General features: G+C 30.8%; 1 protein-coding gene across 1 annotated transcript in view; it reads left to right on the top strand.

The window, feature by feature from the left end:
- Nucleotides 1-10743, top strand: part of LOC139493958 (ubiquitin carboxyl-terminal hydrolase 19-like) — a 39921-nt gene extending 29178 nt beyond the window's left edge. Inside the window, exons 22-27 of the mRNA XM_071282130.1 lie at nt 1475-1517; nt 2025-2100; nt 2850-3002; nt 4763-4929; nt 7578-9000; nt 9930-10743. Coding sequence (XP_071138231.1) covers nt 1475-1517; nt 2025-2100; nt 2850-3002; nt 4763-4929; nt 7578-8059 — 921 coding nt within the window. The 3' untranslated portion in view covers nt 8060-9000; nt 9930-10743. The remainder of the gene's footprint in view (nt 1-1474; nt 1518-2024; nt 2101-2849; nt 3003-4762; nt 4930-7577; nt 9001-9929) is intronic.
- Nucleotides 10744-18000: the final 7257 nt, after the last annotated feature.

Raw genomic sequence — 18000 nt, forward strand, 5'->3', positions numbered from 1 at the left:
TATAAAAGTTATTAAGCTGGGCCATAATATATTGAAATTAGTATAATAGTCTCAGAGTTAAGCAACTTTAATCAATAGTTTGAAACAATCCTTAAAAAAATATAGGGAATTATATACACCAATCAATTAGATGTAACCAAAAGTGTGTGGAATGCGTAATTTTTCCCTTTGGGATCAATATTCTTCTGTCAGCTGTTCTGTCACTGCGTCCGTAGTAATTATTGTAAAAGTACGGATTTCGGTCATAGCTGATCCGGTTCAGATCCGTAATTTAGAAATCAGTCAATGGCGGACGAATGCAAGAAAATTTACAAAAATAAACGATGTTTGACAAGTTATTTGAAAAGGAACATGACGTTTTTAATGCAATAAATGGATTAAACATTTACTGGAGGCAACGTTTATCACGTTTAAATGAAGTAACAAACTTATTTTGCCGCCGAAATTTAGGTTGATGTACGTTTTCGAGTAACCAGGTAACAAGCACCGGAACTTGCGAAAATGCATGAAGTGATAAAAAGTTGTATTTTTTTATCAAATAACCTGCTACACACTGCGAAGACAATGCTTCAACCTCTTTTCTAAAGATAATGGATCGTTTATGTCTGAATTTCTTTAATTATCAATAAAAAATTGATGTTTCATCAACTTGGTAAAAATTGAAAATGTCCGATGACGGAAGCGACTGAAAGCGAGTATCGTCAAGAACAGGGCGACTTGATTTCGCTTTTGGGGGTCGGGGAAAGCGAAGTGACGGTCAAAAGGCGACTTCTTCGTCCAAGTCGCCTGGTAACGTGAGCCCTGGACCATTAGAGGTAAATGTCCAATTTAAAATTTTTAAGTTTTTAAGTTTAAGTTCTTGGACCACATTCATTCTGTGTCAGAAACCTATGTTGTGTCAACTATTTAATCACAATCCAAATTCAGAGCTGTATCAAGCTTAAATGTTGTGTCCATACTTGCCCCAACTGTTCAGGGTTCAACCTCTGCGGTCATATAAAGCTGCGCCCTGCGGAGCATCTGGTTTTATGGAAAAATGGCAAATGGAAACACAAAAGAAAAGGTTAAATTATAGATTATAATGAGACTGTGAACAACTAATAAGGACATCATTTCAAATGAGAAATAGGGTTTAATTATTGTAATTGTTTTTTCGCCTAAAGATTAAATTCTCATTTCTCTCATTTGAATAATATATATAATTGATAAGAAGAATTAAAACAAACCAATTTGAAAGTACAACTACCCAACCAATTACCATGTTTATCCCAAACTTGGTCAAACCAGCAATTCTACAAATCTATCTTATCGGTTTGTAATCTAAAGCTATGATAATTAGTCAAGAGGGAGGAGAAGTTTTCAAATCACCAACAAAGATTGTTTTATTCTTTTGCTTTTGCATTTTATTTAATGGAAGCTTTTTTATGCTATGATTTTTAACTTCAACGTATTAAACTTGTGAATATATTTGAAGGATTATGAAGAGGACTCCACATTTAACAGATCAACTGATGATGGTAATTATGACTGTAACCTCATTTAATTATTGCAAAGTTTTTATTATTATGAAAATGAGAGTGTTATAATTGCAATAATTTAAACTTGCATTGTGATTTTTTTTTTAAGTCTAAAATGACAAAATCGCAATAATAAATGCATGCAATAATTTCTGAATTTACAGTATTCAAATCATTAATATTTATCAGTTAAAGACTCATTAGATATAGATCCATGTATCACTCGTTTATAACAACTTGTCAAAATTATAGATTGACCATTATCATCATAAAATATATCCATTTTGTTGTAAAGATTTATTCTTAACTGACCCTCATTGTGATTTTTAACTGAATGAAAATCTAATTACTTTACAGTTCAATAAAACAAATAGATTTAGCTTAATAGACTGTTTACAAATTACATGATTTTTAACAAAGGTTAGATGTTTTGAAATATGATTGAAATGTGAAACAGCAATTTTATTGATTTCCAGTTAAATTTCTATGTCTCTTTTTATTTTCCAGAAAGTAATAGTATTACTTTAGAGCAATGTTTGGACTTGTTCACAGAACCAGAAATATTGAACCCAGATGAAGCTTGGTGAGTATTGTCTTACAAAATTGTGTCAGTCACTGTTCAACCCAGTTAAAGGATGTACTTAGTTTAAAACTGATACTCTAAGTCAGAAGAGCATCAGTTAAGGCTCACTCAAGGGTTGTTCATATTATCTTTAAATGAAATGTCTATTTACTAAAACCAACCAAGATGCAGATTTGTGAGTATTATCTTTAGAAAAGCTACTTTGGCAGTAAGAATTGGTCATTCTTAAATTTAGAAATTCTCAGCCAATAAAATCCTTTTATTTTCTGGTAATATACTGTTTCGACAGTAAGAATTAAAAATTCTGTATTCAGATGAAGCTGCATAAATATATTATTGAGTGGACAATGGACTAAAAGCATACAACATTGCCTAATCAACTAATTTTGAAAGTAGGCAAACTAGAACAAGTGATTATTTACAAACGAAAAATACTTTAGATAACTGGTTAAACAAAACATTCTCAACCAAGACAGCTTTGTAATAATTTTAGTGCTATAAGTAAAATAACTGAACATACAGAGCCAGAAGTTCTCAACAAAGACCGAGCTTTGTGATTATTATAGTTCTTATAGAAAGTGGTAAGACATACAGAATCCGAGATTTTTATCTAAGGCTTAACAATTATTTTGATAAACTGACTGAACTATGATTGTCATCCAAGATATAAAGGTTTATGACTGCTTGGGATAATTAAAGGATGGGTCAAAGTGTGTCAGTGACATGTCTTTATTCCATTTTTGTTTTAGGTACTGTCCAAAATGTAAACAACACAGAGAAGCTACAAAACAAATGTCTATATGGCGACTTCCTCATACTGTGATAATACAACTGAAAAGATTTTCCTTCAGAAACTTCATATGGAGAGATAAGATTGATAAAATGGTGGAATTTCCAACAAGGTTTGTACTTAAAAGACAATGTTCACTGCTGTCTAAATATGGTCTTAAATTTCAACATGGATAATATATAATTACGGTCATGATTTGGTTGTTACATAGGTCTATTTCAAAAGCCTTAATTACTACTTGGTTAAACAAATCTTTTATAAAGAGTACATTATAGGTTCCAAAGTCAGCACATTTTGGATAAAAAGTCAAATTACGATCATTTTGTGCAATTTTCAGATCTAAAAGCTTAAGGAAAACTTTGGACACAATATGTCCAAAATGTAACCAAGAGATGCAAATGATGATATTGAATACTTAGATACAAACAAATTCTGGATCAGCGGTTAATACACAATGCTTATTTCCACCAAGCTGAGGCCAAGTTTGAGCTTGTGTGGCGTCACTTTCACCATTCTTGAGTTATGTTCCTTTATAAATGGAAAAATCGGAATTTGCTGTTTCCACACTCTAACTTTACTTTGCTTCAACCAAATGTTTTGAAACTTATACACAACTAGAACACACCCGTGATATCGTGGGTCTGTGCGAATTAAAGTATATAAATATGCGTAAGCCTTATTTTAGTGTTGGTATTGTCATCTGATAAAGTCATGCCGATTATAAGATACACAGTTTTCTCTGCTTTCAAATCTTCCTGTCTGAACCCGTCGACCTGGAACTTATCAACTATTGGTTATATTAACTATTTGGAAAACAAAAGGTCCTGTAATGGAGTATTTTAAATCAACAGCATTGGTTATAAATAAAGTTGAATTCTTTGATTCACTGTTTTACGTCATGCCAGCTAACAAATTGAAAACTGTACCTATACGCCTTATTTTAAGTCCAGATTTTTAGTAATCGTATTGTTATCTTAGAAAGTCTTATTGATTAAAATACTACAATAGGGAACAATTTTTGTCAACCCTATGATTATGACCCGTGTATATAGAAAAATCCTAAATACACAGTTTGGTGGTGCGCCTGTCAGATGCGGAACATACAGATAAGGTAATAGGTAACAGGTGAATATACTATTGGTATCGGTATCGGATTCGACCGGGAACTTTTTAATTATTGGCAATATTAATTATGAGGAAAACAAAGGGGTCTGGAGTGGTGTCATTTTTAATCTACACCATTTTCATATATTAGCTATATATAAAGATGAATTGTTTGATTTGTCGTTTTTACCCGATGACGGCTGACAAATTGGACCTCGTTATTTTAGTATTATAGATGCTTATTACTACCAAACACAAATCACTTTGGAATTCAGGAGTTGTCACTATTCTTGTGTTATGCCTCTTTATAAATGAAAAATAATAAAATTTGCTGTTTTGAACATTCAAACCTATGAGCAATCAAATGACAACATGCAAAAAGAAATGTCAGAAATTTCAAAGAAAGCAATTTGAAAATGGGTTTGTGTAGATAGGTTTGAAATAATACATTGAATCTTTAATAAATACAACCTGTGGGCATCTGTCCAATGGATCATTACTTTTTTATGCTGTGGAGGGGGGCATTAAGTTTTACCCTTGTCCATCTGTACTTCCATACATACTAAATTTGGTTTCTGCTCTCTGACTTTAGTTTGCCTCAACCAAATGCTATGAAACTTAAACACAATTCTAATTACCACAAAATACAGATCAACTTTGAATTTTGTTGGTGTCACTTGAGCCATTCTGGAGTTATACATGTTTACAAATGAAAAATATTTATTATTTAAAACTTAATCATTAACAGATATATAATTTTATTTACAGAGGTTTAAATTTGTCACCCTATCTGATTGGTAAAGGTCATGATGGTGGTCCTCCACCATTATATGATTTATATGCAGTTGTGAATCATTATGGTGGCATACTGGGTGGACACTATACATCATTTGTGCAATGTTCTGATACCATAGACCCGAAGAAAAATGAAATTGGTAGGTGTTTACCATTAAAAGGCTTGTATAGTTCTGGGTTTTATTCTCCAAAATTGGCCCTGCCAGCAGGGGTACGGACTATAGAGAACAATAAGCAAGAAATAAGAGCCAAAAATCAAATTTCGCGAGGTTGTTTGTACCGTTCCGCCATGTTTGTTATTGATATTGTAGAGGGCGCTCTTATCATTTTTCAAACTAATATTTATACCTAATCCATATTCATAAGTTATTATTATTCAATATCAAATTAATATTGATAAATTTAAAGATTAAACGCTTCATCAACAAATTTCTTGTTTCTTTAAATGCATTGTTTATAAAATAAACTGGTATCTGCTTGAATGAAACTGTACAAAAAAGGTGAAAACGACAACCGTAAATCCAGGGCTTTCCATTGAAATGGAAGTAGAAGGCTGAATTAAAATTATAGGCGGCTATAACATGCGTTCGGCGAAGCCGGACGCCCACCAAGCTGTAAGCTTGGTGCTTTACGGCAGGGGGTCTGGGGGCCGCTCAAGGCCCCCAGAAGCTCTGGCATAAATAGAGCAAAATCCTGCATTCTCGCAATCTCCTGGCACCTAATTTAATCTTTCAAATGACCATTTTTTATGTATGAAATTTAAAGAAAGAAAAAAAAAAACTCAAAGAAATTTCATTTTTTTTTTATGTCAGTTTTTTATTTTCATTACCTTATGCCTAACATTCATTTACTTTTAAAGGAGTTTTATTTAAATAATCATCCGGTTTGTTAGAAATCTTGATCGATTTATTTTGCATAACTACGTGCATTTGTAAACAAAGACCCCCCTTTTCTCTCTAAAGACTGTTACGCGTATTTAAATCATACAATTATTTCTCAAGCATTGACAGAAAATTGATATATCCCCTGATTTTCTATTTTTTTGGGAAAATGTTCAATAAGTCGGATACATAAATCATTTGGAAATGTTATTTATTTGAGATTCTACTTTCGTTTTTGACCTTGATTCCTTGAACACCACGTGGGCTTTGAAAAATGAACTTCAAAAGATACTGTTTTCCAGATTCTGAACAATATGATCTACTACACTTTCTTTAATTTGACTAATATTATTCCATAACATAAGATTGTCATCCTATCTGATTGTCTTCACGTTTTAAAAGCCCAAAAAAGCAGAGTTAATGACCATCGGAACGTCTCTATTGTTATCGTTCAATGACCACCGGAACGTCTCTCTTGTTATCTTTGAAAAGAAACGATGCATTCTGACTTTAAATAGATAACCAATCAGTAACCTGAATTCATGTGAACTATATTGCCTATATTTAGCCCAAGGTAAACATTGACTTTTCATTCTTGTTTATCGTGACCGCGACTTTGCGACAATATACGTCTCTCGGCTGCCTGTAAACATTTGAAAAAGATATTTTTTTCTTTTTTGAATTTATATTTTTGGCAGTGAAGTAGCCGGCACTTGAAGCCACCGTAAGCGGCGGATTTCCGCCGGCTACCGGCTTCAATGGAAAGCCCTGTAAATCAGCTTACGGTGTGTAAATTATAAAACGTTATCGGTTATTATACATTTTGTTTTCGTGTTCCATACTGACTAATATGTATTTATTAGCTTAAAACCCTTCAAACATTAATGTGATAGATATATTAAACACTATTTTACATCAGGATGGAACTGTTTTACTTTCAAAGTCATATAATATTGATATCTAGTATGTACGGATTTCAACTCTCACAGTTTTTTCTCTTCTTTTACACATGCTTTTGAAACTTCCGGTTTAAACATAAACAAGTTTTTCTAAATTGTTTTTTGTTTAATTTAGACTTATTTTAACAATTGTGAATGGTTTTGGAATCATTTACAAGCAGTTTCAGCTACTGTTTGATGGTGGACAATAGTTTTTTTTTCAAGAAACTACCACATACAACCACACACGATTTGAAATTACTGGTGTTTCATTAGACCTTTTCTAATAGTTACAAAAAGTTTTTTTAACAAAAATTTCGAGGGGAGAAGGGGGTTCGGACTATGTACCAGTGCGAACTATACAAGGCTGATTACGGTACACAGTTTTGAGATGTTCTGATATGTTATAAAAGAAAGTTAAAAAGAGTTCACGAGGTTTTGGGTGTATTTATACTATTTACTTATTCATATCATTTATACATTATTGTGAATTGAAAGAAAGTGTAACTTGGTTTTAAGACAAAAGCAGTATTCCACCATTATTTTAAAGGCATTGTTCAATGTTCTGATGTGATAAAAAAAATCACTAAATGTTCTTTTCCTAAGTTGTAAGGAGGTTGAAAAATTGACCTGTAGTCAGATGTCCAAATGGTCCTAGCATCCACTTTTACAAATTTCTCTCTTTTTTGTGAATATGTAAGAAAGAACAGCAGTTTAGCTTCTGTGATGCAACACAGTAAGGTCTTAGTAAACTTTGTGAAGGATGAAAACACTAGGGTTTAATTTTTTGTCAATTTTATATTATCACTTACCTTTTTAAAAAACTTATTTCTAGATGCTTTATAATTTAGTTCATATATTTTTTGTCCATTTTGCTTTCTTTTCAAATTTATTATTCTGTGCATGATGAAAGAATATATCTTTTGAATTCCTTATGTTCATATATTTATTTATGTATGTGTATTTTAGATTGGAGACTTTGTGATGACAGCAGAGTGTCTTCAATAGGCCATGAAAAGAATGCTGTCTCACGTGGTGCCTATCTTCTGTTCTATCGCTGTCGTACACCCTTTAGTCCCCCACCACAAATAGACTTGTATGATGATGAGGATGAAGAAGGTCCTAGTAAGGAAGGTTCAACTACAAATGACTCAAGCTCAGAACCTAAAGAAGACTCAACTAAAGATAGTGACTCTTTATTATATATGGGTGAAGATTTTCCTGATATGGGAGACAACTCTGAAAAATTAACTGATGACTTTGGTGAAATGTCTCAGGCTCAGGCTGGGGTCAAAACTTTTATAAAGATTGAATCAGGGCACAATAAAACATGTGGACTACAAGTTGGATCCAGTATTAGTGTAATGGACCAGGCTAGTGACAATAGCTCTATCAGTGATACAGAGGAAACTCATCCACAGGGTTACACAGATATGGAAGCTGTAGACTAGCTTATGTGGCAAAGTTGTTTTGTATCACCCATTATTATTCTTGTATACTTTAGATCTTTAAAAAAAGGTATACAGAGGAGACATAATGACATTATTGATATGGAACTATTTTTATTCATGTTTACCAAGTTTTGTGTTTTGTAGAAAAATGTTGGTTTAATATGTTCTTGAATTTTTCATTTTTATATTTGCTAAATTGGTACTCTCAAGAAAAAAAAGACCTTGTACAGAATTGTAAAATTTAGGAAATTAGAAGTGCTGGTCTAAATTCATAAGAAAGTAATTTTGATGTAATGGGTACTTTTGAATATTTAAATATAGACCAATCTCAACTTCTTAGATTGGAACAAGTGAAGACCTAGAAACTTTTTGTATGACAATAAATGCTGCCTCTTATATTGAAATTAATTGAATTTAGAAAAAGTAAAATTCTCACAATTAAAAAAAAAACTCTTGTCACAGAATGTTGCATCTGATTTTGTGAATAAAGCTAAAGAAGTAAAATAAGGAGTTCCTGTGTTTTAACTTAGTAGCTACAGACTATCTTTTGTGTAGTATTATTTAAATACTGGTAGTATGTATGGTTTTCTGAATCCCCAAATCATGTCACAGTTTAAGTCTACATGTGAACAAAAATAATGGCTCAAGGTAGAGCCCTAAAATACCCATTTCGTGAAACACAAGGGGTTGGTAGAAATCATGACCTTTTTTTTTGTCAGAAGTTTGGCATATGGTATAGACCTAAGGCTGTTGTTGAGTTGATGTCTTATTGCAAAATAACATATTTCTGTTCATAAATGTTACATTTTAATTTAAATGGACAGAGAATCATTAGAACTGTTCAATTTTAATTTCTTGTACATGATGTCACAAAAATCTGTCATTAATATTTAATCATTTTTTAATAAGTGTTTTGTTGAATAGATCTGTTAGGGCCTATAGTGCCTAACAAGATTTTGTGAGGTAGACGAAATTGACTTTAAAACGATCGTATTGACTTTTGATGTGCAGAAATAGGCAGATCGGACATATTTTGACTTTAGTTACTTACTTATAATATAATAATTTTACCTGCCGTAGTCGTGCGTAAAATATATTTCGGTATTTCTCTTACGAAAATGACTTGTTTAATGGAACAAAACGTATTATTTGTAAACTTTCTCTTTACTCTTCACAATAGGCTTTTAAAAAATAACCTTTCCAACTGTATATTCCGAAAATTTTGTGAAAATCGAATAAGTGGCAATTCTTACCTTTCATACCTTAACTTTCATTGATAAAACATAATATTGACTCGTCCAGTGTCCAGTTTGAAGGTCATTTTAGTTACCGGTCACATTCATGCACGTTCTAATTAATCAATAGTCATGTATGAAAAGCATAAACAAGTTTGAAGGTAAACTAATAACAACTTAATCCAATCAAATTGCCTACGATTCAATAACAATGACCAGTCCACATCATAAAAATGTATAGGGGTAAACTGGGTAGGGAGAAAATGTCAGATATATTAAGTTCACTATTTTGCAATAACGAGTAAAAATTTGTTAACCAATAGATTTGTTATAATTTCATAATCATGTCGTTATGTATTGGTATAGTTTTTGGATCTTTCATTAGCGTATTTAAGGCTGTAGAAAGTTTGGCCTTCAAAAGTCAACATAATCATTGACTTTGTAAAGAAAATTCGCCTTTTTAAAACATTGCATGTTTCACAAATAATACGCGACAACAAAGCAAAATCATTTCTTAAAACACTGCAAAAAAAATAATTCTGATTGATGCAGTGGTATTGTCATAAATTGCACTGGAGTGAACAGTGGTACATCAAACGTCGAATTCCCTCACACAATGTTATCACACACTATAGCCAAAGTTTTTTTATTGTGAGAAAATATTAAGTCGTCTAAAGATGAAAATATGCATTTAACTGTAACATCTCATTAATTTATACAAGTACAATTATACATAACACAGTAAGATTAGGGAAATATTGATTGTCAATACTAAATTCATAATTTGACACTCAGTTCAAAGAAACTTTGCAGAAGTTAAGGGATAAATAGTTTTGTGTACTTCTTGGATTTTTGGACCAAAATTTGATGAGTTTTGTCATTTTGAAGGTCTGTAGGACAATATAAAAATTGACGTGTAATTTCTTTTGGCCTAGAAAAAAGGGCACTCTATAATTGAAAATTATATAGTAAAGGCAGAAAATAGACTTGTCAGATTGTCCAATAAAAAACATTTGAAACTTTGGTTTTTTAATGAAGCAAAGTTATTCAAATATGTGTACTAGATAGTAATGTATAAAATATTGTTTACTTGCTTGTTAGAAATTTGTAAGTACAGATAAGAAAAAACATGTCATTCACGAACATTTTTTTTTAATCCTATTATTTTTCAGTGTTTCAAAATTTATTGCATGGGTAACCAAACAAACAAGCAATCTTATGGTAAAGTAAAACTTTATCTGGTCAAATAATAAAAGTGCTTGATATGAACAACTCCTCCTTACTACTGTTATCAATATATATAATGTTGGATTTTGTACTTGTTTTGTGTTTACACAGTCATGTTTACATCTGTGATAATCTATGTATCAATATGCTATATTTTGAATTTTGTTGGCCTTTTTGAGATTGTTTTTTGTGTTTTGTGATAAAGTAAAAACTTTGATCTCATTTTTAGTATTGTTTATTTTTAAGAACTGTTAGTTTTAGAAATAAGAACGTGTGGTATGAATGCCAATGAGACAACTCTCCATCGAAGTCACAATGTGTAAAAAGTAAACAATTATAGGTCAAAGTACGACTTTCAACATGGAGCCTTGGCTCACACCAAACAGCAAGCTAAAAAAGCCCCAAAGTTTCAAGTGTAAATCATTTCAATCAGGAAAACCAACAGCCTGATCTATATAAAAAAAACAAGATAACTGACTTAGGACAGGTGCACATTTAACAGACTTCAACCTTCATTCTTATCTGAAACATCATAGAAAGACGCACTATGATTCTTATCTGAAACATCATAGAAAGACGCACTATGATATATCAATTAAATTGGATAACTCAATCAAAAAGACATATTAACAAAAAGAAGTAAACATACACTGAATGAATAGATTTGATTTATGACTCAATATAAATTCAATATTAATAAAAACAAAAGGGGGGATTTATAACAATGTAAAATAGACAACTATAACCTGGGACAAAATGGTGTTTAATAAGATAAAGTAATCAATTAAAACACATCCAAGGTATTAAGTGTTTTAATGCCATGGACGGTCAAATAAGAGATGATTTGTGCAAGGCCAAAATAAAAGTAATGATAGTCAGTAGGATAGATAGGAGGTTACCTTTAAATAAATATGTATAATATTATAAATAGATAGAGTAATTTTTATAAAGAAAATAAATGTGGATGTGTATAAAAACATCCCAAAAAAAACGTTTAAAAAGAATACAAATTTGGTTATGTTTTAATTTGCTAATGACGAAATTGATATTTGTGCCAAAATGAACAATATTCAAAGATGTTATTGCATCATTAATAAGATAACCTTTAATAACAAGTTTGTATAAAGGATCGATGAGTTTTAGTCCATCTTTCAGAAAACTAAGTGTCATCAGTATAAAATTCAGAATGGAAATGTGGAATGTGTCATAGAGACAACAACCTGACCAAAGGGCAAGAAAACAACCGAAGTCCACCAGTGGGTCTTCAACACTATAAGAAAAATCTGGCACCTGGAGGTGGGTTTCAGCTGGCCCCTAAACAACATTTGTACTAGTTCAATGAAAATGGACATCACACTAAACTCTTAAACATATAAATAAACTTAAAAAGTAAAAAACATACAAAACTAACAAATGCCAGAGGTTACCTGACTAGGGAAAGGTGCAAAAGTGTATGTATTTATACTTAATACTTAGTCATATGACTTGTTCTGAGATCTGATGATTGGTATTGGAATACCAATTCAACAGTTGGATACTCAATACTAGTAGTTTTCCAGCAGTGGTGGCATTGTTAACAATTTATTTGTTAGTGATTAGGTCAATTTAAAGGGAATCACTAGTGGTAGGTCAATGATGTATGGTAAGCATTTGTTTTAGCATTTGCATGTCTGATTTCCATGTAGATCATTTGACACTCAACCCTTATCATAGTTCATTGATTTAAAATCATACATGTAAACCTCCTGCCGAGACCAGAATCTTTTGCAAAGTTTAATGTTACATGTTTTGTATAGTATTTTACACTTGCATTATACTATCAATGCTCTATGAAATTAAGTTCAAGGTCAGATGAACCATGCCAGACAGACATGTACACCTTAAACCCATTCAATACACCAAATATAGTAGTCTTATCGCTAATAGTAACTGCGAGAAACACGAAACTACAAAATATTAACCTTGACCAATTAACCATGAAAAGGTCAAGGTCATATGAACCCTACCAATCAAACATATCCACCTTACATTCATTCCATACACCAAATATGGTTGACCAATTTCTTAAATTATCCGATAAACTGACAAAATTACAAACAAGAGTGTTCATGCTTAAAAGTTTCGCCTTCTTTTCTAACCATTGATATTATGTTAATACATGTAGTCCGAAATATAAAGCTTTACTACAACTTTCAAATAAACTTAACATGATTAAGAAAATGAGGTCACGGTCATATAAACCAAACAAGAAATACTTGTAGACCTTTCATTCATTTAGTACACTAAATAAAGTTGACCTATAGTTTCTAAAAAACAGACTCAACCATGAAAATGAAGTCACAGTCAGATAAACCATGCCAGGCAGACATGTTCAGCTAACATTTCATCCATACAACAAATATAGTTGACCTATTGCTTATACAATGTAGTTTAAGAAAAACAGACAAATACACAAAAACTTTACATTGAGCAATGAACCTTGAAAATGAGGTCAAATAAAACCTACGAACTGACATGTACATCATAAAATATTTCCACACACCAAATATAGTTATCCTATTGCATATAGTATTAGAAAAAAAGACCAAAACTCAAAAACTGAACTTTGACCACTGAACTATAAAAATAAGGTAAAGGTCAGATGACACCTGTCAGCTAGACATGTACACCTCACAATCATTCCATAGGCATACACCAAATATAGTAGACCTTTTGCACACAGTATAAGAAATTAGACCAAAACACAAAACTTAACTATAATCACTGAACCATGAAAAAAAATTAGGTCAAGGTCAGATGACACCTGCCAGTTGGACATGTAAACCTTACAGTCCTTCCATACACGAATATACTAGACCTATTGCTTATAGTATCTGAGATATGGACTTGACCACCAAAATTTAACCTTGTTCACTGATCCATGAAATGAGGTCAAGGTCAAGTGAAAACTGTCTGACGGGCATTAGGACCTTGCAAGGTACGCACATACCACATATAGTTAAGAGAGAAATTAACATTACAAAAAATCTTAACATTTTTTTTTTAAGTAGTCACTTAATCATGAAAATGAGGTCAAAGACAATGGATATGTGACAGACAGAAACTTTCGAAACATAGAGCATCTACATATAAATATGAAGCATACAGGTTTTCTTCCTTCTAAAATATAAAGCTTTTAAGAAGTTAGCTAACACCGCTGCCGCCGGATCACTATCCCTTTGTCGAGCTTTCTGCCACAAAAGTCGCAGGTTCAACAAAAATTAACATTGACCTATGAACAATTAAAATGTGGTCAAGATAACATGTACACCTTACAATTGTTCCATACTCAAAATACAATTGACCTATTACTCAAATCATCTGAGAAAAAGTCCAAAGCATGAAAACATAGAAATGTCCAATGAACCATAAAATGAGGTCAAGGTCAGATGAAAACTACCAGTCTGACATCTTACTCATTTCATACACTGACCTTTTGCTTATAGTATTTGAGGTACGGAATGGACAACTTCAACTTAAATTTGATCACTGATCCATGGAACGACGTCAAGATCAGGTTAACCCTACTTGACAACTTGACAGACATGCAGACGTTGCCAGGAACTCATATGCCAAATATAGTTATGCTATTACTCATAATAAATGAGTATTTCACTTATAAAACAAAAAAACTTTTTTTTCAAGCAGTCACTGAAACATGAAAATAAGGCCAAGGACAATGGTCATATGACAGTTGGTATCATAACATAAGGTTTGAAGCATCCAGGTCTTCTACCTTTTAAAACATAAAACTATAAACAAACTATTAAGGTGGTTGCCACCACTGCTGGATGGTAATACTTATGTCAAATACTGAAACTAAATTTCGTCGCAGGAAAGAAAAATAATGAGTTGTTGGTAGAGCTTGCATAGTTTGTTTTATTCTCAATATGTCTAGATTTGAAATGATTAAGAGTTTGATGCTTGGTTTGAATCTGTTGATTTTTTCTTGTGTTGGTGGATTGTTCTTTTTTCACACACAAAGAATGTTGTATAGTTAACTTGAGTTCTATAAATCTTCATCATTAAATTATTAAAATTCTCATTTTTTAATTAGGTTGCTTGTTTGACTGTGTTTTTTTTTTGTTTTTTTGTTTATCTTTGAAGTATATGAAATCTGTCTATTAAATTCAGGCAAATGAAAGGTAATGGGGGGAAGGCACTGAACATAACAGTAATTGGTCAGGTATTCTATTCATAATTCTAAACAACATAATTTTAATATCAATGGAGATGCCCTTCGTCAATTGTCTTTCATTTTCATTTGATATAAAGGTACTACTAAGGACAATTGAATGTTTGTTGTGGTCATAAACTACTCCCTCTGTATGGGTTGGATTGTAAAATACATATTTCTATAGAAACCCAATGGACATCTTTTTATTTCTCGACCAAAAATTCTGACAAAAATTGTCAGAGTTTGTATAACAATAAAAAAAAAAGACACCAGTGAACAATGATCTTTTATCGGTATGTTCATATTGTATTTCACAGAGGGGAGATAACGAGACATGTAAAGCTGCTGATGGATATTTCAAAATTCTCAACACAAAACTTATTTCAATATTTATTGTAAAAAAAACAACCTTAAAGTACCAAAATACATATTAAGTGTGTTGCAGGATTAAATCCTTAAATGAAAGTGAAGGAATAAATGTATGGTTTATACAAGGTAATGTGACTTCCATATTGCTTCATATGTAGTTGTTCAGGATAATTTAGTGATACATAAATTAATTTACCTTTTAAAATATTTGCAAAATCACAGTTTCTTTGTTTTGCACACAAATTTTTAAAATTACACCTATTTTTACATACAAAGTTTTTCAGTGTAGCATAAAAAAAAACCAAGATGCTGTATAGGTATAACCATAGTTCACATTTTGTTTGTAGCTATTTAAAATACTATAATATTAACAATTTGAAAAATGGAAGATTCATTTACTAATATTTATGGTTAATTGAAAAGATGAACAAGTAAGTAAAATGCTTTTTTTTGGTCTAAACGAGAGACCATTTTTAGCTTGGCTAACGGTAATTAAACTTTTTACTGTTCAAGACTATGTTGCCCTCTAAATAGCTGTTCTAATTTTACTGTGTTTAAGGGTTGTTGTCACATTATTTAAAATAATACCTAAAATTAAAGCATTAGTGATTTTCTATAGGATATTTATCATGTAATAGTCTGTGGGGAAATTCATTTTCTCCACATACCAAAAAGATCTGAAAAATAGATACTCTTGACATGAAAAGTAATTTATTTTCTAAGAATAGTAAACTTATAATTCTTTATCATACAAAAACATAGAATGTATTGAAAACTCCCCAAAATAGATTGATATGCATAACAATGTTAAATTAACAAATGAAATTAAAAATATATATACAAATTTGCACTTAATGAAAACATGGCACTATAGATTATAAACATATTAAATTGTATTGCTAAACTATTTCATAAAATCACAATAACCAATAAAAAATAAAAAAATAAAGCTTAATTACAAGAAATATTTAAGTTCTTATATTATTAAGTCATAAAATTTGTAATCCAACATCTATTATATCAGTAGAACTTGCTCAGAAACTATTAAGATTTGAAATTCCTAAAATAAATAAATCAGACTCAATATAAAATGTAATGATTAAAATTTGCACATGTTGTAAAATAACATTTATAAAACAAAAAGTATTTTTTTTAAATGGAATGTATATGATATGCATTTATTAGGCTCTCTAAATATGTCATTCGTTTGTGTCATGACTTACATGAAAATTGTAAACAAAATATGTTTATATTATGAACAAAACAAATATTTTTGTGAATACATGCAACATCATGATTGTATACTAATGTTAATGGTAGAAAAAAGGACCATATATATACACTATGGTACTAAATAAAACTTAGTAAATGTACAATCTATACTTCATATAAATTTAATAGTCATAACCACATAAACCCTGGTAAGAATTTATTCACATTTCTCAAGAATGACATTTAATGAAATATACACTGAATTTTGATTTATTCTATATTTAATACTAATAACAGGTTTAAATCACAAAATACCTAACAAATATAAAACAAAACAGAAAACTAAGAAAATATAAAAGAGAAAATAATTCTTTTAAATATTCAATTTCTCATAAATGTTTGTTTTCTTCTGATTTCACTTTCTCTTTATGTGTTTCCTATTTAGAATTCTAAGACAAATGTAAGATATGACAAACAAAAAGTGTTCACCAACATATACTGACTACTGAGTCATGTAAAAATAATATGGCATTGCAATAGATGAGTTGTCAAAATTATCTGATTGTTAAACTTTTTTACACTTAATGATAATAAAAATAATAAACCTACAAAAATATCTTATTCTTGTTGAACTGAACTTTTAACTTGTTCAGAAATTTGAATTGACAAGACTGTTTTGCTTTTAAGTAAACTTTTTTAAACTCTTTTCTGAAAATAAGTTATCTTTAATTAAAAAAAAACAATGAGCTGATTTCAAAGAAGTTTGAATGAAAAACTAATGATGATTCATATTTTACACACTGGTATCGTGTTCATATCTTCCCCATGTAATGAGTCTGCTTAGCAGATAGTTGATACATGCTTTATGATAATTTTCAGTTTTTATACAAATAATCACCCTGAAATTTCCTATTCATATAAGGAAATAGCACCACTTCATTTTAAATGAACATTTCTGATTAATATGATCACAAGACTCAATACACCACAGTGCGTATGAGAAATTTAGCGTGTGGAAATATTTAATTTTACTAAGAAGTTATTTTGTCTAAAATTGGTGCTGCAAAATCCAAAGAAATCCAAAGAATGAAAATCAATTTGGTGTGCCATAAAAAATCTGAATTATCGAGAAATATGCATTTAACTCCAACTGTAGATTTTAAAAAAAATTAAAAGGAATCTTGTATCTATGGAACTAAAGGATCGAAAAAATATCATTGATATGTTGAATTAAAATTGAGTCAATGCGATACTGACTTAGACCTGTACTGACAATTGATCGTTTATTTTTACAGGTTTATAATTCATAGTTTATAATTTTAAAAGTATAGAAAAGTTTCTAGCACTTTATGAATTTGGAAAATATAAATAATAAATAATAAATAACAAGAGTGCACATGCTGAAATGTCTCGCCTTCTATACTAATCATTGATATTATGTTGATAGTCTTAAGTATAAATCTAAGCTTTATTACAACTGTCACATAAACTTTACATTAACCAAGATAACTAAACAAAGACCAATGAACCTTGAAAAAGAGGTCCAGGTCAGATGAACCATACCTGGCAGACAGGTACAGCTAACAATGCTTCTATACAACATATATAGTTAACACATTACTTATAGTTTAAGAAAAATAGACCAAAACACAAAAACTTAACACTGTGCAATGAACCGTGAA

The sequence above is a fragment of the Mytilus edulis genome, chromosome 1 (genome assembly GCF_963676685.1).
Source record: "Mytilus edulis chromosome 1, xbMytEdul2.2, whole genome shotgun sequence".
NCBI lineage: Eukaryota > Metazoa > Mollusca > Bivalvia > Mytilida > Mytilidae > Mytilus > Mytilus edulis.